At 53.0% G+C, this 24,206-nt stretch overlaps 1 protein-coding gene across 2 annotated transcripts; it reads left to right on the top strand.

Annotated features, from left to right (window-relative positions):
• Window positions 1-1,371: 1,371 nt before the first annotated feature.
• On the top strand, window positions 1,372-23,944 carry MASP1 (MBL associated serine protease 1). Of its 2 annotated transcripts, XM_040074113.2 has the most exons (11): window positions 1,396-1,555; window positions 3,563-3,788; window positions 10,423-10,600; window positions 10,861-10,992; window positions 11,466-11,662; window positions 11,958-12,105; window positions 12,606-12,724; window positions 13,562-13,640; window positions 17,881-18,018; window positions 18,984-19,058; window positions 21,537-23,944. In XM_040074113.2, the coding sequence occupies exons 1-11, from the start codon at window positions 1,551-1,553 to the stop codon at window positions 22,430-22,432; spliced, it is 2,193 nt and encodes a 730-aa protein (XP_039930047.2). In that variant the 5' UTR covers window positions 1,396-1,550; the 3' UTR covers window positions 22,433-23,944. The 2 variants fall into 2 exon arrangements, with proteins under 2 accessions (XP_039930048.1, XP_039930047.2); XM_040074114.2 differs by lacking the exons at window positions 17,881-18,018; window positions 18,984-19,058; window positions 21,537-23,944 and adding an exon at window positions 15,244-15,783 and having other exon boundaries at window positions 1,372-1,555.
• Window positions 23,945-24,206: the final 262 nt, after the last annotated feature.

The raw sequence follows: 24,206 nt of genomic DNA on the forward strand, positions 1-24,206 counted from the left end.
TTTATTCCACTGTGTCTCTTAGGTACCATTTCTTTCCCAGTGCAGAACCGGAGCCTCGTGGGAATGGGAGAAGCAGCTTCTGCACGGGAAGCCAAGGAACCATAACCCCCCAAAAAACCACAAAGACAAGAAATGGAAAAAGGAAATTTTACTTTTTTCTCTCTACCCGCTTCCCTTCCAGCTTCTCTGGGATTGCTGGTGGGGCAAAGCCTGCGCAAGGGCTGGAGGTACCATCGCCCCTTTAACAGCAGCGCCACAGCCTGACATCAGCGAGCTGTGGAGCCCGGGAGGGCTGGGAGCTGCTGCTCCAGGAGTGCTGCCAACACATCCCTGTTTCCCTGCCTCTTCCCGGCTCTTGTTTTTGTGTGCCTTTTAACATGCCGCATGTGTAGCCGTGCCTGCCAGTGGATATCTGCGGGGTTTACATTAACCAGCTCAAGCTGAAGTCGGTAAACAGCTATTGAAGTTTTGCTCCTCACGTGTCCAAGGAGATTTCTGAATGAGGGAGCCGCTCGCATCCTTTAACGTCCTACGTGCTATTCCCTTATTTGCAGCCCAGATAGATCTCCTTCGCACTTAGCTATGCAGACAGGGGAGTTTGGGTTGGTTTGTGCCTGGCACAGGGAGAGATCAGTCTCCCGTGGCTTAGAGGGGCGTGTTCATGTTTTTACCTGTTTCCCGAAGGGAGTTAGCTCAAAACCTGAAACTTTAGTGTCTAAAGTTTTCACTCCCGAGCAGAGTCCACTTCCAAAGCTGCTCTTTTGCCCTGGGACAAAATACAGAATCTGGCAATTCCTGGGTTCTACAGGAGCATGCAAATTAGGGCTTGATTTTATTCAGACTGTCACAACTCCAAAGTTTCTTGGAAGCCATATCCCCATCCCAAACGTTGCTCGGCACTAAACAGAGATGCTGAAAGCAATTCTCGAGCGCCGATCCCAGCGGCAGCACCACCACTAAAGCTATTTATGCCCGCACAGGCTTTTCTTTTCTTTTTTTTTTTTTTTTTTCACACATTCTTGCCTTCTGTTTTTGCTGGAGCTTCAGACCCTATTGAGAGGCAAATTTTAGCCATCTGGCAAAGCAGGCTGTGAAGGGGGAAAAAAAAAAAAAAGAGAGAGAGAGCGAGAGAAAACACAATGTGCATGGGCACACACACACACACACACACACACACACACACACACACAAAACTCTGGAGATTAGGGAAGACAAAAACTCCGCTGATTGCTGGAGCGCAGGGCAGCCCCGCGGCGGAGAGGAGGGAGAGGCGGGCGGGGAGGAGGGCTCGGATGCGGGCAGGTCTGCCTGCCTGCCTGCCTGCCTGCCTGGACGTGGGGAACGGCTGCAGGCACGGGAAGGCGTGACCTGCATGGAAAATGCCAGGCAGCTCCAGACGCACACACAAACACAGGCGCGCACACGCTCGCAAATCTCCGGACAGAGATAAGGCGGAGAGCGGAGCGCTGGGAAAGAGGCGAAGCCGTCCCCAGCCAGCGAGCCATCAATCCTCCGCACCGAATCCGCCGGGAAACTCTGCCAGCAGCAAGATGAGGTGAGTACCGCGGCGACGGGCCGAGCCCGGGCCCCGCAGCCCGCGGTGGGAGGGCACGGCCGGGCAGGGGGCAGTCCCGCTGGGGAAGGTTTCTCGGTGATGAGCTCCGGTTCCCCCGTCCCTGAGCGAACGAGGCGATGATGCTCACGCCCCGGCGTCGCGCCGCAGCCCGGCTCGCACGCCGGCATGCCAGCAAAGCCCAAGGGACATCCTGGCATGGGCACGGCTCTGGCACGGCCCAGGGGAGAAGGTACGAGCGAGTGGGACCGGCTGCGCGGGCTTCAGGTTCTTGTACGCACCACGGTCATTTATCACTTCCACACGAGGTGAAGACTTTCCTGTCATGGGGGAGAAGTTTGATGTTGTTTCGCCTCCCCTGCTTCGGGGGAAGCGGAGCCGCGCAAGAAAACAGCCTGTTGAAATGGAGATGATGCCCATTTACACCAGCTCAGCGTCCAGCCCCATGTATGTACTCTGACCAGAGGAGTAACAGTTTTTCCCTTCACACATATTTGTGGTTTCAGAGAAGCTGTCAGAAAAGGGCATGTTCAACCTCACTCCGCTTGAAAGAAAAATCAATCCAAATTTCTCAGCTCCCACTTACTTTTCTTTGTAATGAAGAGCTGAGAAAAGTGATGGCGCTACACAAATGAACCCCAGAAATTTACTGCTCTGGTTTTGAAAGAACACAGGCAGGTTAAAAATAATCCTCTAATGCGGCTTCAATTTCCTCACCAGCATACCTAAATCAAGCCCTGATTCTGAAACCAGGTGTACATGTATGTGTGAGTGGTTCCAATGTCTGTTTTACACACCTACAATCCTTTGCCAGCCTTAGTGCCTATTTTAGAAATTTTCATCTCTAATGGCTCTTATTTCCTGAATATTTCTTTTCCTTTGTATGCTCCAATATGTGTAAAGTGCCTGAGGTCTGCTCCTCTTTCTGGGTCCTATGCAATAGCAGAGGCTTTCATGTTCACACCTCCAGCACTGGGGGTATTCACTCCTTGCACAGAGGAACACTCAGTTTACGCTCCCTTTCATGTTAAATGAAGCTCAAGGCTGGTGTGAAGTCAGATGGACCACCACAGATTTACCTGTTCTCTCTGCCCTCCTCTGGGATAAATAAGTTGTAACACAGCTGGGACAACACTCTTCAGACCAAGACTTTTTAAAAGATGGGTTTGATTGACAAAACATCTTATGGATCCCAGCCTCTGCCTGCTTCTCCATTTTGGGAGAAGGAAGAGAGAGAAGAGAAAGAAAGAAGAGAAGAGAAGAGAATAGAAAGAAGAGAGAGAAGACGTAAGAGAAAGAAGAAAATAAGAGAGATAGAAATCACTCGCTCCCTCTCCTCTCCTCACTCTCCGTCCTCTCTCCCTCCCTCTCCCTCCTCACCTCTCCTCCCTAAGACATCCATAAAGAAGGGTATAGTGTAACATGCAGGGTTGCAAAGCTGAGGCCTGGTTCCATCTTTGCCCAGCTGCAAAGATGTGTGCTGTTTATTGAGAGCTAAGGATTTCAATTTGGCAGGATGAGGCTCAGCAGTAATAATAATAATAATAATAATAATAATAATAATAATAATAATAATAATAATAATAATAATCAGCTATTGCCATGATGCTTTCAATAAATTGATTTAGAGAGCATCATTATTTTATTAAGCATGTTTATGATTATTCTTCCATTAGTTAAGGGTTGTGTTGCCAATGGCTGCTGCCCCCAGAAGCACAGGAAACACTCAGCTCCTGATGGCACTTCAGGCTGGCTGGGAGCTGTGGAGGTGCCTTTTTATCCCTTGTGGCACCCGTGGCACCCACCTTTCAAAGGGGCTTTCCCCTCGTGGGAGGCACATGCAGATCCCACCTCCACCTCCCAGGGGTTGCTCATGGTGCCACGGTGCCTCACCTCCTCTTGCGCGATCCACTTGGGAAGAGATATGAGCCTTCCACAGGTATTGCCACTGCCAGAGTTCCATTCCATCTCCTCACCTGTGTGTTCCAGGTACCCCCTGGCCTGGCCCTTCTGTGCCTTGCTGCTCTGCGTGGCCGATGCCGTGGAGCTGACAGACATGTTTGGGGAGATCCAGTCTCCCAACTTCCCCGACTCCTATCCCAGTGACTCGGAAATGACGTGGAACATCTCTGTGCCTGATGGATTTAAAATCAAGCTGTACTTCATGCATTTTGACCTGGAGTCATCCTACCTCTGTGAATATGACTATGTGAAGGTGAGCTGTGACATCTCAGGGCAGATGGTGGGGTAGACAGCAGAGCTGCTTGGCCAGCTGAGAAAGGGCAGTGCTGGAAAAGCAGAGAACAAGACAGTTCTCCCCATTTTATTGGGCTCAGGAGTGTTCAGTCCAGCAGGCCACGGGGAGAACACAGGTAAGCTGCCAGCACCCCTTGGACCAACAGGGAGTGGGACACCAGAGTCAGAGCTTACCCACAGAGGAACAAATTACTGAAAGTGTTTGGGCACCTGATTCTTACTGCACCCAATGGGATTTTTCACACCTATGGGCTGATAAAACACCTGTGGCTAAACAGCAGTTTGTGCCACTCTGATGCCAGCAAGGAAAACCCCTGAGCTGGGCACACTTTGTCGGACCATGGCTGTAGGTGCCTCTTGCAGCCAGCCTGGATCCCTGGCCACACCTTGCAGGTTCTGTCCAGCCCCACAGGAAGTAAAAGGGAAAGCTCGAGGCTGCTGTGGAGGTTTCCAGGGAGCTGTCATGACCAAAACCTCCAAATATTTCAGTCTGCTTCATTGGGTAACCCACCCAAAATTGTGGTGGCCACACACTGCAGTGCCCCAGAGCAACCTTGCCTTTATACCACAGGTTCCTCCAAGCAGGGCTCTCCTTCACATCCAGGACAAGGGTGGTGAAAATGTGCAAGTGTGGTGCTTCTGGTAGACCAGAAGGAGCAAGCAGGTGCTTTCTAGGTTGCCTGGCTGAACACAGGTTACATCACCACCCAGGATAAGCTTCACCCTGCCTCTCCACACAGAGGCAGGTGGAGCTTGCTCCCAGGTCTGGAACCACAGAACCTGGCCCTGGTGCTACTTGCTAGATAATTGAAATTATTGTTTTATTCTTGCCCTAAGAAAACAAAGCAAACATTTGTGCTTTTTCCTCTTAGGATCTGTTGCTCCCTGCTTTCATTCCCCCTTTGTGCTGGCACTCACTCTGCTACTAACAGCTCTCATTGAGGTTTGATTAGCTCTTTCTGCTTCTCCTGGATCTTCTCCAAGCACAAGGGCCCAGGGACATATATAGAGATATATTGCTTTAAAACCCCAATAAGCTCAAGGAACAGATTTCTTGGAAACTTTCCCCATTCCAAGCTTTACCCCTCCTCCCACCCTTCACCCCCTCCTCTTTTTTCCTTTTCCATAAGGCTCCCTGTTACTTGGCCACAGCACCAACTTGGCACCACAGCTCTCCCTGCCCCTGGATTTCCATAAGAAGGCGGAATTTTTCACAGGGATTTAGATCTCAGCTGTATAAATTTGCTCGGGGCTGTAACTCAGCTTGCTGAGCCTCCACCACAGAATTGAAAAGTGATGAAAATGGATGGATTATGGGAGACCCAGAGGTTACTCTGCTGGGTAAGGGTGCATTCTTGATGCTAAACCACTGGCTTAGAAAACGTTAAGGAGAGCAGTGAATGACTCCATGGCTGTTTTCCTCCTCGGGTTTGTGTGCCCAGCTCTGTATGTACCAGTGCAAGGTGTAAAAACAGCATCAGTCCCCTCTTTGACAGAGGCCACAGTGCATGGCTATAGAATATAACCACAGACCTGGCACAGGTTCTTCTCTGTAATATTCTGCTGGTGCCTGTGAGGAAGCTCCGAAACACGGGCAGATCTCTGTGTTCATTGTGCTCAATGGATTCCCCATCTCTGAACATGTACCATTGCTTTCTGAGCTCATGGGTAACTTATCTCTGCAGCACCAGACGCCAGAGGGTTGAACAGGTTAAATATATGATTATATGCCTCTGTGTGTGTGAAGAAACACCTTCTTGTTTGTTCAGGGTCTTCATCATCTTGACTGCCCTAAGAAGGAGGAGGTTAAAAAGGGGCTGAGCAGGTGGGGACTCAATTCAGGACAAGCAAAAAGCACCTGTGCCAGGCCTTTACTTCCTTTGCTCCCTGGCTGCCCACATCCAAGTTCTTAAGCAGTGTAGAAACTCATCCCAAGTGGCAAGTTGAGGGTGATCTGAGCTGTAAACCTGCCTTCGGGGTGGTCTGCAGCAGGGAACAGTTTCCAGAGCTCTGAAACAATGGCTAATTAAAACAATAGCTGTTTATTTATATATGCACACACACACTTGTGCGTGTGTATATATATAAAAAGAATGTGGCTCCTAAAGAAATCCTCACAGCATGGGAGGCTTGTCCGTGCAAATGGGGATGGCAGAGAAGGAGAGTCGCACTTCAGTAAGGAAGTGAGCCAAGGAGGAATGGGAGGAGCAGCCATCCCCAAAATACCCACCTGGAGAAGCCCCCCATGCAGGTAGAAAACTCCAGTCACAGGCTGGGAAGCCAAACTCTGGGACTCAGCACATCGGATGCAGCCTCTCCTCAGGCCAGGGATGGCTGCTGTCAGCCAGCTGCCAGGTGCATGTGGGCAGGGATGGAGCAGTCACCCACCCTGGGCTGCCCTCTTCCTGCTCCTTCCCTTTGCTGTGCTGCCCAGCAGCCCCTGCCCAGCTCATCACCAACCACAGGGAACCAGTTTGGAGGTTCCTCATTTGCAGAGAGTTTCACCAGCCTGCATCACTGGCCCAGGGCACCCAAAAAGTCACAGCCCTGACTAGAAAATCAGGTTAAATGACTTGAACGGTGTCTCTGAGGAGCACCATGGCAGGGAGATGGGCAATGGAATCCTGGCTTCTAAGGAGCCATCATGAGTAAATATCCAAGCTTATTATAGAGATCTGAGCCTGGGGACCTGTCCACGAGGGTTTGCACATTGCTCAGTCAGGCCCTGGAATGAGATCAGCCCCCAAGAGCTTGGCAGCCAGCTAGAGCCAGCTCCTTGATTGGAACGAAGATGGGGGGACACCCTGTCAGTGATTGATGAGGCACTGCGGGGGGACTGCAGGACCAGGGAACAAGCGAAGTTTTTCATTCGGGGCAGTACATGCCCAGCCTGGGGCTACAGGAAGGGTGATCAGGACCCATGTACACCTCCCTCTGCACAAACGAGGGAGAAAACGCACAAATCAAGGTCTGGCATGAACTGGGGTTTCAGGAGGAGTGCATCCTCTTTTGGTCCTGTCAGCCAGCCCCAGCCAGGGCGTCATTCATTCCCTGGGAGTGTGGGGTCCCAAAAGGAGCACTTTGAACCCCAGAAAGCAGCTGGGAGAAGGAAGAGCCCAGGGCTTTGCTGCTTGTCTTGCCCATCCTGATAGCTCTCAGCAGAGGTGTCTGGTGGCACTGCCTACTCCCCTGCGCCACTGGGGACAGGGCAGCAGGCAGAGGAGGAAGACCAGGCATGGGAGCAGATCATCAGCTCTTGCAGGACTCCAGCATCCTGCCTGGGTCTCTTTTTACCCCCAGCCCCTCCAGGGAACCAGCCTTGCCCAGAAATAGTGCGTGTGGGTGCAGCTGCCATGTGGGAAGGGACAGGCTGGAAGCCAAGCCAAATCCACAGCACAGGAAACCAGCCATCCTCCTTTGTCACCCATAGCAGGGCTGTGGGGTGACAAACCGATGTTCCCATGGAAATTCAGGGCAATTTCATGCTTGCATATGGAAGGACCCTTGGTGTATCTTGGGGAGAAGATCTCCAGGAGACTTGGAAGCTTTTGCAGGGGCTTTCCCTGCTTCATTCCCAATATCCAGGAGCAGCAGCAGCAGTGAAAAAAAAAAGCCCCGTTGCTCTGGGTGTTGCCTTCTTGCCACGCTCTGCGGGGCCGCTCGGCGGGGGCCACGTCGTGCCCTGCCCTGGCTCTGAGAGTCTCCTCCCCATGTCATGTTCCCAGTGTCTTCAGCCCAGCCCTGCGATTTCTCTGCCTAATGAGCCATTTATATATATTACAAGTGGTATGTTTGGCCTTCATCAGTCCAATTAGTGCATTCCTGCAGGGCTGGAGAGGGGGGGCTGGTGGCGGCTGTGTTTCCGTATTGCTCCTCTCCGGCAGCAGACACCAAACTGCCAGGGCCAAATTCCCCTCGGTGTTTCTGGCATTTCATTAACCCCCTGGCTGCAGGAGGCACCTCCTGAGCATCAGTGCTCCCCGGCATCCCCAACAGCCCATGCCCTGGGGAAGCCTTTTTTCCCTGCCAGCCAGGGCATCCCAGCTCCTGCCCCCAAGGGGGGAATCATTGTGGGGCAGAGAGGGGCCCCACAACTTGGGACACTCCTTAGCCACAGCACCGACCAAAATGCAGAGGGATAGAGCTACAGCCAGAGAGGGACTCCAATCTGCCTCCACCCAGAAGGGCAGAAGTCTTAATGAGGGACTGAGGATGCAAGAAGAAACGGGGAAGAACAGCAGGAGGCATTGGCAAGGGTAAATTTAAGGCACAAGGGTGTCGTTACATTTTATTTTTCAAAGGAGGATTCTTTCAGCGTATTTTTATAGGGAATTTCTCTGTGGCAATTGATATTTCCCTCAGGGACACATCTTCTCTAGTGAAAACGTCGACATCGTGACCCGAGAGGGAGAAACTCCAAACAAACAACCAGGATTTAATTACCAGCCTGCTCGCTGGATGTAAATGATCTACAAAAAAGTATACAAGTCCCCAGCAGAAGCAGCAAATATTAACCAGGGATGATGACCTCTCTGTTTAGTTTACTGCTGAAGGGCTGCCTCTGCTCCCTGTGGCTCGGGGCATGGGACCCGTCTCAGATAAGGAGCTGTGGATACCTCCAGTGAGGAGAGCACAGCTCTCCCGGGGCCCATCCTGCCACTCCAGGGCTGTGTCCAGGGATGCTGGGGGCAGTGCTGGGGCTGGCCCCACGCCTGGAGCATCCTCGAGCCCAGACCCAGGGCACCGGGAAGATTTTCCAGCCCTTTGGGAAGGCTGCGCTGCAGGTCCTGCGCTCTCTGGGGCTGAAGGCAAGGAATGGGAGCTCACACAGTGGCTCTTGGGTCCTGGCAGAGGTGACAGCCACCCGCCCCACAGAGAGCAGCTGGCTGGAAATTCCTCCTTCCCACGGATTTCCTTAAGAAAAAGCATTTTCTGTGGAAGAGGCGCGTCCCACGTGCTGGCGCAGACAGGGATGAAATGCCTTTTTCCTTCTCTTCTGGTGATGGCACTCCCGTTTTTCAGTCTGAAACCCTATTTCATTTCAAAACAATCTTTCAGATTTAAAAGCAATTCTAAAGCACCACAGTATATTTCAAAGGGATTGAAACCAGATGGAGACCAAATTACTTGTTTTCTTTTTTTTTTTTTTTTTTGCCCCAGAATGCTGTTACAAAAAAAAAAATCAATTGGGTTTTTGTCCCCAAAGCAGGGTGCGTGTTTTTTCTCAAAATTCCCAAAATTTATCATCGGAAAGTGTCTCTCTTTTCTGGCCAGCTCCAGCTTGTATGAGAGGATGGAAAATATCTGGAGGCAATGTCAAGGCATGCTGAGTTGCCATTTCCATGTTGGCTTTCCCTGGTGTGAACGAGTTTCCGCCTGTTTGTTCAGGTCTGGGAAATTTCCCTTTCAGCCCCAGACCTCCCCCAGCAGGCACAACCCGAGGGTCTCTAGGTGACAGGGATGGAGTCAGAGAAGGGTCCCAGGGCCTTGCTGAGGCCAAGCTAGCCAGGGGTAGCATTCCAACACCTCCAGGACCCCATCAGCCCCGTGCAGATGACTGTTTTCCCCAGGCATGTGCTGGGGGGCTGTGCACTTCATTACAGCCTCAATAACGGTGGCTTGGCTCAGCAGTGGTGGTGTTCATCACGTTCCTCTGCCGAGGCTTATTCCCATCCAGATCCCCAGGGGGAAAGCAGGCAGGGTGCTGGGAACTGCCTGGGAGAGGTCCTGGTTGAGGCAGGTCGGGCATGGGATGTGTAGGAGAAGGAGGTGGATCAATGCTGGAGAAAACAGCAAGGAAAAAGGAAAGGAGAGGGTTTCCAGGGAAAACTGAAAGGTTTTCTGCAGGGATTACAGTGCTTTAAGGCACAGATAAAGCTGTGTTTTAAAGGGATGCACATAGAGACTACTGAATGTGATGATAGGACAACAGGGCACCCCAGCTCATCACTCCCTTTCCTCAGCCCTCTGGGTGCATGGTCAGAGTCCCAGCAGTGCCTGGAACCACAGCTCTGGAGTCACACACAGAGCCTGGGTGGGAGGGACAGGACCAAGCTTGTCTGAGGCAGCCCAGGGGACAGAAACAAATTACAGCTGCTGCTTTGAGCTGATGCAAAACCAACAGGCAGGGACTCCTCTAGGCCCCTCACAGAGATGCTCGCTGTCTGGATCAGTGTTTGAGCCACGGGAAGAGGTGAGGGGAAGCATTTCAGGTACCACCAGCTCTGAGTGTGAATGACACAGCCCAGGGCTGATTTTCACACTCCTTCTTCTGCACTGCTGCCCCATGTCCTCATCCCAGCTCCCAAATGGGCTCCCACCCTGCATCCTCCCCTTACACCCCCCAGGTCCTCCCTACATCCTGGATGCCACCTGCTCTTGGCATCTGCCTCAGAGGTGCCTCAGGCAGAACAGGCAGACCTGAGTCCCTGTGCCCCGTGGAGACACTGGTGAGTCCTGGCAGGGGCCAGCCTGGACAAGCACAGGCAGAGGATATGAGGTCCTGGATACAGAAGACGACTCCAGTCCCAGTCTGACCTCCCCAGGGAACTCACAGCAGGCTCTCCAGGCTCACCCCTTCTTTCTGCTAACAGATCGAAACTGAGGACCAGGAGCTGGCAACCTTCTGTGGCAGGGAGACAACAGACACAGAGCAGGCTCCAGGACAGCAAGCGATCCTGTCCCCAGGGCCCTACATGGGGCTCACCTTCAGGTCTGACTTCTCCAACGAGGAACGTTTCACCGGCTTCGATGCCCATTACACCGCTGTGGGTAAGCAGCACTGGAGCCTGCAGGGCCAGCTTGCTAGGGTGGGCAACCAGATTTGCAGGGACCACGTCCCAGGCTAGCCTTGGGTTCCCCAGCAAGAGAAGGACTCGTGTGCAGCCCTTGGGCCTGTGGGACTCACTGGGTGCTCATGCGATCCACCACACGGGATAACGGATTTCTCGGTGCTGTGGCAAAAGCCCCCGCGAGGAGTGACGTGTGGAGAGCTTCAGGGTGACCTCCCTTCCTTGTTAACTCCATCCTAGATGTGGATGAGTGCCTGGAGAAGAGCGATGAGGAGCTGGCTTGTGACCACTACTGCCACAACTACATCGGCGGGTACTACTGCTCCTGCAGGTTTGGCTACATCCTCCACTCCGACAACAGGACCTGCAAAGGTACCACAGGCACAGCCCAGACGCAGGGATGGGCACACAGAGGGTCCCTGAGTAGGCATCACACCTACCAAGCGCAGGCAAAATGGTCCTTTTTTGCTGCCAGGAGGGATGAGGTGCCTCTTCCCCTACAAACCAGTAGTCTGGGAATCCTTCTCCCAGGGGCTGTGCTCCTCAACTAAGCTCTATAGACCTTCTCAAGTCAGAGAAATGAAAAGGTTTAGTCCCTGCTCTGAATCTGTATCATGTAGATTAGCTGGGACTAGCTCACAGCCCAGGACTTCTGTGCCATGGGAGTATTTGGAAGTTGGCCGTGTGAGATTCTCCTTCATGGACATATATTTGGGATCCATGTACCCATATTTGGAATCCATGGATCCACCCAACAGACCCCGCTCCACTGGGAGGATTCCTGAGTATGGTCAGGGCTGGGACATGCCTGTCAGGGCCCTGATGGAGCCACGGCTGTGTTTCAGTGGAGTGCAGTGACAACCTCTACACCCAGAGGAGCGGGGTGATCACCAGCGCCGACTTCCCCAGCCCATACCCCAAGAGCTCGGACTGCCTGTACCGGATCGAGCTGGAGGAGGGTTTCTTCATCACCCTGAACTTCGAGGACAGCTTTGATGTGGAAGACCACCCCAAGGTGACCTGTCCATATGACCACATCAAGGTGAGCTGGGCTCTGCACACTCCTCCTCTCGTACTCACCTTTTGTGTCTCCAGTGCCCTGGTGATGGGATCAAAATCATCCCAGTCTAAACAGGGATGGTGGAATCAAGAGCCCTATCCTCTTATGACCCCATGTCTCTTTACCACATCTGCTTGTGACCCTTTTGGACAACAGTGACCCTCTTTCTGCTCAGATCCCCCCAGCACATGGTGCCTAAGCCCCACTCCAGCCCCATCCACTGACCTCAGGGATCAAAGAGCCCCCTCAAATCACCCACTCATCTTTGCCTCGGCAGATCAAAGCAGGCCAAAAGGAGTTTGGACCTTTCTGTGGAGAAAAGTCCCCGGGACGCATTGAAACCCAAACCAACAGCGTGCAGATCCGCTTCCACAGTGACAACTCTGGAGAGAACAGGGGCTGGAAGTTGTCATACACAGCAATTGGTAACTCCTGCTGCTTTCCTCTGTTTGCTGGGCTTGGGAATGGGAAGGGCATTATAATGCCTGCAGGTGGACACCATGAGTTTGGTGGTCCACGATCCTGTCTCCAGAAAGGATCTGTTCCAGAAATCACAATAGGAGAGGCATAAAATAACAGGGAGCCCTCCCTCCAAAGGGTTCTTTTTTTCCCTACAAAAACTGAGCTCTGAAACGAGACCATATTGCAAAGCAGAGCAATTTTGGGCAGGATCATTGCACAAGGTATGATTATTAGCTCCCAGATTTGTAATGCTCAAAGCCAGAGAATTACAGACTGAAGGAAAGAAAGACATGGAGCCTCCATGCCTTCTAAAAGAGCCTGGCTGAGCCATACCAGTGTAGACTAAGAGTAAAAGCAGGGCAGAGATGCTCAAATTCTGCTACATGGGCTGGGTGGAAGAGCTGGGACTTTACATCTGCTCCATTTATTCCTCTGCTTAGCTTCATTTGCTCTTAATTCAAAGGAAACCCCTGCCCACTGGTGCAACCACCAATCAATGGGAAAATTGAGCCTTCTCAAGCCAAGTACACCTTCAAAGACCAGGTTGTCGTCAGCTGCAACACTGGATACAAAGTGCTGAAGGTATGGATTGACATCATGGAGCTGGGAATATCGGTAGGGAGAAGAGGATACTTCCTCTCAAAGCCATTGCATTTCTGGGAGAGTGAACACAATCACACATCACCCTCACCCCCTTTCCAGGGGCAAGGGAAACACCTCTGAGAGCCAACACCTTTCCTTTCCAAAGACAGAGGAAAAGAGGAGATAGCCCTGCCCTGAGCCACCCTCTCAGCATCCCTCCGGAGCCAGCGAACTCTGGCACCTCTGCCAGAGAAAAAGTCAGCAAAAGCTCTGAGGCAGCTGCCAGGGCTCTGCCTGCCCCCCACCTCAGTGGGCACTGTCTCAGCAGCCCTGCAGAGGCCAGCCTCCACTGACTGGGAGGTCCTCGGGGACTTGGGGACAGCTTCAGCGAGTCATGGGGGGCAGGATTTTGGCAGGCTCTCTCTGGGAAACAGCTGAGAACCACAGAGAGCATGGCTGACTCATGGGGTGGTTGTCTTCCCCCCAAGCCAGTAGCCCACTTTTACTCCCAACATGGGCTTGAGTATTTCTCTGATCTCCTGCCAGTCCCATCCTTCATGCAGAGCTGCCTCCTCACCCATCTCATCATTTACAACAGGAATAAGTGACTCCAGTTCTTTGGCTTTCAGCGTGCCACTGAGCTGCTGGCAACAAGAAAACTCCTCAAGGTTTTCATTATGATCTCATTGCAATTTTTAACTAAAAAAAGTCCCCTTCCAGGGGATGCTGGATATAACTTGTTTAAATCACCAAGAAATTCCCTTTTTATTGAGAGATTTATTTCTTTGACTTGAACATTGATAGGATTTTTTGTTGTTGTTGGTACCTTCTGCACAGGATAACGCGGAAAGTGACTCCTTCCAGATCGAGTGTCTGAAGGATGGCACATGGAGTAACAAGATCCCTGTCTGCAAAAGTAAGGACACCCTTCCCTACCCTGCCAATGTCCTTTTCCTGCTAAAATCATTTCATGCCAATGGGAGCTGCCCTGCCAGAGTGGAGTTCCTTACTCAGAGACATGAACCCAGCCAGGCTACGTAACCCTGCAAAGCTCTTTTGGCTTGTTCCTGGATGATGTAACAGGGCTCAGGCCAAATGCCACAAGCAGGAGATTGGTGCTTTCATTAAGATTACTCTATAATTTGATTCATGAGCCACTTTGCTGTCTCTCTGTCAAAGAAAGAGCAAGCCTGGCTCTTGAGAACTGGGTCTGTCAGGTAAGCCTGGGACAGGCCTGTGATAATCTAGTTCCTAGTCCAAATTTCCTTCCCAATGGAGGCTATTAAAATGCAGGGCATTAGAGAGGTCCCAGGAATTAGCCTAAACTGGGCACTGCTCAGGTAAGTGAGAGGGGAGAGAAAAATGTTCAAATATTTACAAAACTTAAAATGGGAGAGAAGGAAAAAAAAAAAAAAACAACACTTGAAAGGAGAGGTGATAATTTGAATAATCTCTTCTTTCATCTAACCCAGCTCTTCTCTCAGCTCAGGTTTGGGAGATGTACCTGATCGCAACTTCTCTCTTTCCCCCAAGCCTCTCAGAGCTCAGGGAGGCTCTCACTGCTGCTCAGTGCTGTAAGGCTGGCCCAGAGAGGAGCAAAACAGCAAACGTGGTCAGGGATTGTCCCAGATCCTTCCAGGAGAGGCAGGAGGGGATGCTTTCTAGGGGTGTTGGGATCCAGGTTCTCCTCATCTAGACAGACTCTTTTCCTTTTAATACTATTTTGCGTCTTACTGTGGGAGAGAGTATTTCTGGAGTTCTAATTCATGTTTTCTCAAGCCAAATGGAAATCGGGGGGCTCTCAGACTTGCTAAATAGATTAATAACTGAAAGGGCTCCTTAAAAACTGGGGGGTCAGTGATGCCTCTGTCCTACTGAGGAAGTCCTCACTCCTACACGTTCACTACCACAGATTCCTATTGATTTTATCCAGCTTGAACAGATCAGAGAAAAATTTGCATTGTCTAAAAATTAGAACAAAATCTAGGTAAATATTTTTTAACACCAAAAACTATGATCTTTTTGAGAAAATTGAAATTATTACCTGCATTGTTCCAGCTGGGCTGGAACTGATTCTTGTGTAATATGACCCACTACACTAAATTTCTAAGATTTTTTTGGAAAACCAAGAAGCCCCTAAATGGACAATTTAGGCCTCCAGACTGCAAAGACTCCCATCTCCCCAGGATGTCTGTGAGAGGCAGGGCATAAACAATGCAGAAAATAGAAAACTTCTCAGCAAAGTGGACAAAATCCAGCTCCATAGCCTGGAGAGGCTAAACAGAAACCTGTGCTTCTCCCAGCCACCACCCCCAGGTTGCCCTGGCTGAGCAGAGCGAGGGCATCCCCAGCAGGGCCGTGGCTCCGCTGGCATCCACGGCACCCTGGCACGGCTCGCTGGGAGCTCATTAACGATTCTGGTGGTTTGGGGGCTGGGTTTCCTGCATGTCTTTCTCTGCTCATCTACTAATTGGGCTTTCTCTCTCTGCTCTCCTCCTTCCCCTCTGCTTTCGGTGCAGCTGCAGATAGAGCCAACAACCAGACAGAGGGAAGAGCCGGCTTGGAGGAGGTGGCCGCCTGAGGCTGGCGCCGGCCGTGCCGCCCCGACGGGCAGCCTGTCTCGATGCCCCTCTGATCTGTCCAGTACCCAGGGCGGGTTCCCTTTCCACTGGCCTGGCTGCCAAATCCATCTCTGTGGCTTGTCTAACCGGCATGGCACTCTTAACCCCCACGCCTGGTGCTTCCTTAACTCCGTCTCGAGAAGGGTGAAGGAAATTGGCGTCGAGCCCCCCTTTCCCGGTGACACCCTGCCCCACGGGAAGGGGGCCCACCCGGCCCCAGCACCGCTGCCTGGGGACCACGTGCTGCTGCCAGCTCCCAGCATCTCTGCATCCCTCCCTCTCCACTCGGACTCCTGGGCCCCCTCGGCTCCCCCTCCAAGGGCGGCGCAAGGATTGCGGCACGGCCGCCCGGTTGGTCGGTCGCTGGGTTGGATTCGGTCTCCCACTGTCCTTCCTCCCTGGCCCAGCGTCACAAATAAGAAACGCTTCTTCCTCTCCTCTCTCCGAGAGTCCTGGTGCCTTTCAGACCCTCCAGACAAGGAGGCCTGGAGGATGGGTTGGCATCACCAGCCCTTTCCTGCAGGCACTGAGCCCTGGCACCGAGGCAGGGGGATGGGTGTTCCTCTGCTTCCCCTGTGCTCCCCACGGCTGGCCTGGCAGAGGTGAGGACACACTGGCTGGCTGCAGCTGAAGGAGGTCAGAGCCTGGATCTGACCCCTTTCACATCCCCAGGAACCATGGGCATGCATGCTGTACTCCCTGGGGCACTGGAGGCTCCACTAGGAGGATGTTGGGATGTGGAACAGAGGCTGGGAGAGGAAGAGGTGTGTGTTGGGGATATCAGTCCACTTCTGGTCCTACAAATACAGAGATGCTAAATGGCCCCTTTCCAGAGGGAAAACTCTAGAAAGGATCACAGAACAAATGCCCTCCCCTTACCCTTTCAGCAGGGCCTGGGACGCTGGTGCAGCAATACCTCTCTACAAGAGCCGACTCTCCAGGGATCAGGCCTGGTCTGAGACACACAGGGAGGAGATGGGCTGTGCAGGCCAGTGAATGCTGTCCTGCAGCCATAAACAATCCCAGAGTAGAGAGGCAGGCCAGGATGGTCCCCTGACATTCATTCCCTCTTTCCTGCAAGGAAACAGGTACCCAGTCTCCACCCAGCCTGCCTGCACCTACACACTCATCCCATCACTTGCTGTCTCTACAGACAGTGGAGGGTACCCTGGGGAATGGTGAGCTGCAGTATTTTGCCATAAACCAGGCTTTTTTCACCCAAGGAACTAGACAATCTTGAGCAATGGTACATATCCCTGGTTCCAGCTACAATGTCTAGTGAATTCTCTCTTTGTTAGCCTTGATCAGTTAGGACTGCTGTCCTCGTTCCCTTCACATCCTGGAGCACATGGGAACCAACAGACCTCAAACCACCCCTGATCCACAGGATCTGCTTACTGCAAAGTCACCATTTCCCTACTCAACCCCTCATCCTAAACACAGCAGAACCCAGCTCCACAGCATTGATCCTTGGCAGGATCAGACCCTGGCTCCTGCCCTCCACTGGGGCAGGTCACCCAGGGTGGGGTAGGGGAAGGCTGCACAGCATCACCCAAATGTACTGTGAACATGGTAGGAAGGCTCAGCTCCAAGGAGGTGACTGCTGGATTTGGCAGATGAACCCTCCCACAGCCTGGGGTCTTCCCTGGCACAAACCTAATTTGGGGGACAAGTTGTGGGGAGAGGCTGGGCAGAGCACTCTGAGGGATCATGCTGAGAAAGGAAACCATGGACAGGCCATGGGGAAGGGCAATGGCACCCCAGAGTTATTCTCCCTCCATCAGACCCTGTGTCGACACCAGGGATCAGTGAAGCAGAGCCAACCCCTGCTGTCTTGGGGAATGGAGCAGGGTTGGTCTCACCCACATGTACTGGCCTCAGCCCTGCCTGCAGACCAGCCAAGCCACGCTCTCATCAACATCCTTCATCTGCTGTATAGGACAGCCAGGACCAAGGGCTGTTCCTCCTGATCTGTAAACGCTCATCAGCACTGTTTGGTGAGCAAGACCAGAGCAGGAAGGACAGGGCTGAGCTCCCAGCAAAGCCTTGTACGTAGAGGAGCAGCCCTGATGCACAGCTGTGAATCACTGCCTGCCTCTCCCTGCGCACCTCTACAGTGCAAAGGCTCTCTGGGACCATCTCACAACAGACTTCACCTGCCAGAATAGGCTCCTTCCCCTCTCACTGGTGTAGCAGAGAGACCTGGCACTACATGGAGGGGCTCCTGGGCCTGGGGTCTCCAGCAGTGAGTGGTGTTGGTGACACAGCCTGTGGGTGGGAACATGCTGCTGCTGTTCCATGGTGCCACTCACGTGCTCTGTCTGTGCAGAGTGGTCCGGGAGGGTTTCACAGAGCCAGGCTGCCCTGCCAAGACAGAGCTTCCTGCAGTGCCAGAGAGAAAAGGGATGCAGGCCCTTGGTCTGTCCCACAAGACCCCCATCCCATGCCAAAGCCCAGCACTCCCTGCCTGCTGGCTGGTGAACACCCCAGGATACAGCACAGGGTTCAACCCCCCCCTTCTGTGTTGGCTTTCAGTTGCTGACTGCAAAGCGCCGCCGGAGCTGGAGCATGGCTTTGTCACCTTCTCCACCAGGAACAACCTGACCACCTACCAAGCAGCCATCCAGTACCACTGCCAGCACCCCTACTACCACATGGCCCCCAACAGCACCGGTGAGCAGTGGGGCCAGGCCACGTCCCCCCGGCACAGTGAGGCTGGGCACAGGGGGTGCGATGGGGGGAGCCTGGGATGGCAGCTCCAGGGTGCTCTGCAAACAGCAGGCTGTGGATGGAGCCTACACATACCAAACCCTGTCTGCCCTGCCTGCACTGTCAGACTGGACAAATTCTGCTCCACAACGAGGTAGGATGGAGTTGGCCCTGCTGGTTGCTTTGCCACAGCAGCGTGAGTGTTCTGTGCTCTGACCCTGCCATCTTCTCCCTGCTGACTACAAAATTTTCTGTGTCTCTGTGTTCTGTGGCTGCTAGAGAGAGCACCAGGTCCAGCAGCCTCTGGAAGGGCTCTGCAAGGCTCCTCACCTCAGCACCCAAATGTTCAGCACACACAGAGCTCAACAGAAAGCAGTGGGATCATATCAGACTGAGTTTTTCCTGCCATGCCCCTTGGTCCACAACCACAGAAAAACCATAAGGTGGTTTATCAAGCACCACAGCTCGCTGTACCCTTCAGACTCAGTTCTGGACAGTAGAAAGGGTGCATAGACAGCCCAGCCCTTCTCCCTTCTCCTCCCTCAGCAAGCAAAGCCAAGAGAATTCCTCACATTCTTGTCTCCCTGCTTTTATCTCCCTGCATATGGTCCCAGCATCACATATGAATTAGCAGAATGGGCATTGGCAGCATTTTTATGTGGAAGCAGCTGCCAGCTGAGGCTGAGGCTATAGCACAGCCCTCCAGACAGCTCAAGACAATCAAACTGAGGATGGAGACACGTCCCTGCATGGGGCCAGGGCCAGCATGGCCCCCTGGGAATGGAGCATGGAGGGCATTAAAAGGGAGGTCACTTCCTGCTCTGAAAAAGGGTTCAAAGGGCCCTGACAACTGGGCAAGGTCTCCTCACTGGAAAGGACAATCCCTCATGCCAGGACCAGAGCCCAGCTAACATTTTGCTCTCTTCCAGCCACCTACACGTGCGATGCATTGGGGCAGTGGAGGAGTGAGGAGCTGGGGACCAAGCTGCCGTCCTGCCGACCAGGTACTGCTGCTGGGGTGGCTGGTTCCCACAGCGAGGGCTGCGGAGCAGGGACACGCAGGGGAGGGTGCTGCCATGCAGGAACGCTGCTCCTTGGGACAGTGCCAGCCACACCTCGCCAAGTGCCACAATGCGTGGTCAGGAGGGCGGTGGGGACAGGGGCTCCCTGCTATCCCAGCAGGCCCAGACTGTCGGGGTGCAGTGGTGGCACCAGGGTCACAGCCATCCCAGCTGCCAGGGCTCCCCAAGCTCCCCACTCCAGCACACAAGGAATCCAGCAGCCCACTGGCCACGTTCAGCCCCCAGTGTCCCTGGAGGTGGTTTTAGCCAAGAGCAGATCGTTACCTGGCTGTCAGCTCCTCTTGGCACTGTGTACACATCCAGTAGCAATTATCACCTCTTCAAGCCTTCCAGAAAAACACAAACTGCTTTACAGGGAAGGAAAAGTCCTGGGTCTTTGAGCAGTGGCAGAAATGTTTGCAGCCAGCACGTTTCCAGGCCAGGCACCTGCTCGGGATTAAACAAACGTCTCCGGGACAGTTTCTGGCCACAGCCAAGCGTGGGGCCAGGCTGGCTGGCACGGCAGGGGCCCGCAGGCAGCTTGGGTGTGGATTATAGTGGGATGTGCAGGGATGGCTGTCCAGAGAGGTGCAAGGATCCAGCTGCCATGCAGCAGCTGCAGCTGCAACCATCCTGGGGTTCAGACACCATCCCAGCCCCATGGAGGGTATCTGTTCTCCAGCCTTGCTGAGACACTGCAAGGCTAGAGGAAGGACTCCTAAGATTCCCTGCATCCCACAAAACTCCAAGACCCAGGCTGTGGCTGCTCTTGTTGTGGCAGCTGCTCTCTGCATCTCTACTTGATGTTTCAGCCTGAACTAATTTGAGCTGGGAGCATACGGGGACAGCTTTGGAGCCATTGCTGCTTTCATGGGCCACTTCCAGGCCTTGTGATTAGTGACAGGAGTCAGAGAGACTTCAGGAAAATGGAAAATCCCAGAGAGAGGGTGATGCTCTCCTGAGATCAGCATCTGCAGGCAGCAGCTGGCCAGCTGCTCTTCAGCTCTTTCCCTGAGTCTCACGCACCTCCCCATCAATAGGAACCTCTGTTCCAGGCTCTGCCTGCCTCTGCCATTAGTGGGAGCATTTGCAGCCTGGTCAGCATTTTTGATATGTAATTTAATGGAATAAATATTTGGCTGGATGTACTTCCTCTAAAAGAATCTCCCTGGGACAGCCATCGGCTTTGGTGCAGCAGAGCAGCTGGGCTGGGACACAGGAATTCTTTTCCTGAGCATGTTTTCTATTCCTTTCAGCACTGGGAAAGACAGAGGTGCAGAGCACATGCAGAGACATATTCACCATGTTCCTCCCCACTAGAGTTACATTTTTCCTAGAGACAGACCCCAGCCTCAAGAAATCCACATTAGCAGCTTCCAGTGCCCCTGGCCTGGTTCCAAAACTGATTCTCACCCTGACCCCACCACCCTGAGGGGTCAGACCCTCTGTTTGTGGGGCTTTGCATTGTCCCCTCACAGCACAGGTGGCATTTGAGGCAGAGTCCCAGCACTTTCCATGGAGTATCTGGGGTTTTTTTGCAGATTGAGAGGGATGAGACCAGCACATGAGTTGCTGTGATTCAGGACTCTTCCAGATGTAGGACAAGCCGAAATAGGCTCCCACAACCTCCCAGTGACATCAGCATCCCCAAACCTGCGAGTCCCCCTCCACAGTGCTGCCACAGGCAGGAATCAGCCCTGCCACGTACAGCCATGTCCAAAGGCTTAAGTTCCCTAGGGACAGGATTGTCCCTCCCTCCCCACCCTGTCCAACCTCTCAGAGACACCTTCAGCATCCTGATTCCCTCATCTTCCCAACACTGTGATAAAGCCCCTGGAAGCAAAGCAGGCACCATGTCAGGACTCTAGGCATTAATTCTGGGTCTGTTGAAGAGCTGAGCAGAGAGGTTCTGGTTTGGCTGCCAGAATTGCGGGTGATGAGATACAGGAGTAAAACCCATGGTGCTAGGCAACATTCCATGGCCAAGCCTTCTCCAGCCACAGCAGCTCCAGGAGGGCAAATGCCATGGCTATGAGAACACAGACCTCGTGACAGGTCTCAGAGTGAGGGGTGAGACTGGGTTGATGTCAAGCTCCAGTCCTCCCACCATCCCTCCCCTGGGTCTCTTGGCACACTGAGCAGGAGCCAGGCAAGTGCCTGAAAGGTCTGGGAAGGGCTGAGTGAGCTCACAGGTCACAGTGAGGCTATAAGATTACTCATTTGGCCTTTCTGCTTCTGAAGTGGTGTGAATCTAGCCAAATTACTCCAGAAACGGAAAATGGAAAGAAAAACAGAACCAAAAAAGACAAAAGAGAGTGTTTGGTTTGAAGACAACCAGCCACACAACCTGCAGGGACACCCCTTTTCATTTGTTCCCTAGACAAATAAGCTGGAAGTAACCCCTGTCCCTTCTGTCCCCAGTGTGCGGCCGGCCAGCTCGTCCTCTGCCTGGCATCATCAAGCGCATCATCGGCGGGCGGAACGCGGAGCCCGGCTTCTTCCCCTGGCAGGCGCTCATTGTGGTGGAGGACATGTCCCGGGTGCCCAACGACAAATGGTTCGGCAGCGGGGCCCTGCTCTCAGAGTCCTGGGTGCTGACAGCCGCCCACGTGCTCCGGTCCCAGCGGCGGGACAAGACCGTCATCCCCGTCTCCAAGGAGCACGTCACCGTCTATCTGGCCCTCCATGACGTGAGGAACAAGATGGAAGCTGTCAACAGGACGGTGGAGAGGATCATCCTCCATGAGGAGTTTGACATCCAGAACTACAACCATGACATCGCGCTGGTCAAGCTGAAGGAGAAGGTGACCATGGGGAAGTACGTCATGCCTGTCTGCCTGCCCCAGTTTGAGCACGAGCTGGAGGGGCCTCACCCCAACACGCTGGGGCTGGTGGCTGGCTGGGGAATCTCCAACCCCAACATCACCATGGACGAGATCATCAGCTCAGGCATGAGGACCCTGTCTGACATCCTGCAGTACGTCAAACTGCCCGTGGTGCTGCACGCCGAGTGCAAGACCAGCTACGAGTCGCGCTCAGGCAACTACAGCGTGACCGAGAACATGTTCTGTGCTGGCTACTATGAGGGGGGGAAGGACACTTGTTTGGGAGACAGCGGGGGAGCCTTCGTCATCCAGGACCCAGGAACACGGAGGTGGGTGGCCCAAGGGCTGGTCTCGTGGGGTGGCCCGGAGGAGTGCGGCAGCAAGCAGGTGTACGGTGTGTACACCAAGGTCTCCAACTATGTGGACTGGGTGGAGCAGAAAACAGGCTCCTCGGAGAGATGGACATTTCTGGACCCGGAGCTGGAGAGATGAGTGACTAAGCAGCCCGCTGCCACCGCGGCTCTCTTTATTCTTGTTATTGTTTAATGTGCTCCAGACCCGGGTCTTTCGCAAGCAATAGCCACGATATTCCACGCACGCCAGGCCCTTGCCAGGTCATTTGTTTCTCTCGGTCCCCCATCCCTTCGCTCTCGTTCTTAGGAAATGCTTGCTAGGGAGCTGGAGGGAGGGGGCGAAGGACGAGATCTCAGCTGGTGTCCTTCGCATGTGCTGCCCATCTGCAAACCACACCCACACTCCAGGGAACTTCCCTCCAAGCCAGGGAAAAGGCACAGCAATTGAGGCAGCGTTTCCCTGACACCAAAGCTTTGTGCTGTCCACAGGGAATTGTCCCCAGCCCTAGGACTCTCTGGCCAGATCTCTCCATTGGAAGATGCAATTACAGAGCTTCAGAGCCTATGGACAGTGCAGGAAACCCACGTGGGCAGGCCTGGGCCTCACAGGTTCCCCACGCTGGTGAACCCCTCTTCTGTGCAAGGAGTAGCGAGAGAGTCCTGGGAGTCTGCCATTATTTTTATATGCAAATAAACATCCCTTCTTGGTGGCATCCCAGGTGAAATCCACCTGGCCCCAAAGATGCGAGGATAGATCCACATTTAGCCCTCAACTTCAGCCACGGCTGCCAAGACAGCAGCAGCCCAAACAGGATACCTGTATCCCACCATGTGGGATGAGTCCACAGAGGACACGAGGACACAGAGCAGGGTTTAGACTCAGCATCACCCTGACCTCCAGACACAAAAATTTCTCCAGTCTGTTATCACCTGAAGCCCTCTCCAGTCCCACCCCGAGATCAGCTCTGTGGTTTCCAGCCACAGCAGACCTCCCAAGGAAAGTTTTGCATTACAGGACAGCTTCACATTGGCTGTATCTAAGCAATACTCATTTTCAGCAGAACCATTTTGTATAAAACGTCCTTCCTTGGCTTTCATCTCTTCCTCAGGGGCCTGGTTAGTCCTGCATGACAGTTTAATCATTCTTGCAAGAACCTAGTCCCTTCTAACTGCTTTTGAGGCCACTGATTTAGCTGATCTACAGGTTACCAGTGGTGTTCGGTGTTTGTTCATGGCTACTGTGGCCTACTGCAGGTGTCCAAGTCCTTCTGGACTGACTCAAACCCACCTAACACATCACAAATATTCATACCTCCCTAGCTTCCTCCCATGGCCCACGCAGACAAGTCCCAACAAGGAAGAAGATCAGGTGAGCTGTCCTTCCTTCAGCAGGGACACCTTCTCCTTCATCTGCCAGCAAAGCCCTCCTATAGCTGTAAGCAACATGCAAAATTTGCCTGCTGTGCTAACTGCATGCCTGTAGCCTCCTTCAGGCCTCTCTTTCTCCTCCTTCTCCTCTGGGTTTCCCATGAAAGGAAGAAGCCAAGAGCAGATGACACTCTGACATTTTGCTATCATCCAAAAAGCCATTTGTAGAACTTGTAGAGGAGCAGAAGGCCTAAGGAAGGTTGAACTTGCAGATACACTATGAACTGTACTCTTGGCTATGCCATGTAACTGCAAGATATTTTTTAATATATATGTATTGCTTTTTTATATATATATATTACATTCTGTAAAATATCTGATGTCAGGTAAGGATGGTTCTCTCAGTCTTCCTCCTGAGAACAAAATAAAACTTTTGTATGTACTGAGCTTCTGCCCTGTGGCTTTTATTCCAAGAGGAACATGGTCAAGGCTGGTTGCTGATGTCTGCCATGCATGCCTGCACTCCCAGGAGAATCCTCACACCA

The sequence above is a fragment of the Hirundo rustica genome, chromosome 10, assembly GCF_015227805.2.
Source record: "Hirundo rustica isolate bHirRus1 chromosome 10, bHirRus1.pri.v3, whole genome shotgun sequence".
Taxonomy (NCBI): Eukaryota; Metazoa; Chordata; class Aves; order Passeriformes; family Hirundinidae; genus Hirundo; species Hirundo rustica.

What these genes read in the sequence shown, in the direction of transcription:
- MASP1 (XM_040074113.2), top strand. An exon ending in CGACAACAGGACCTGCAAAG is followed by an intron (nt 10,993 to 11,465) that starts GTACCACAGGCA and finishes GCTGTGTTTCAG; the next exon opens with TGGAGTGCAGTGACAACCTC. An exon ending in GTTGTCATACACAGCAATTG is followed by an intron (nt 12,106 to 12,605) that starts GTAACTCCTGCT and finishes CTTAATTCAAAG; the next exon opens with GAAACCCCTGCCCACTGGTG.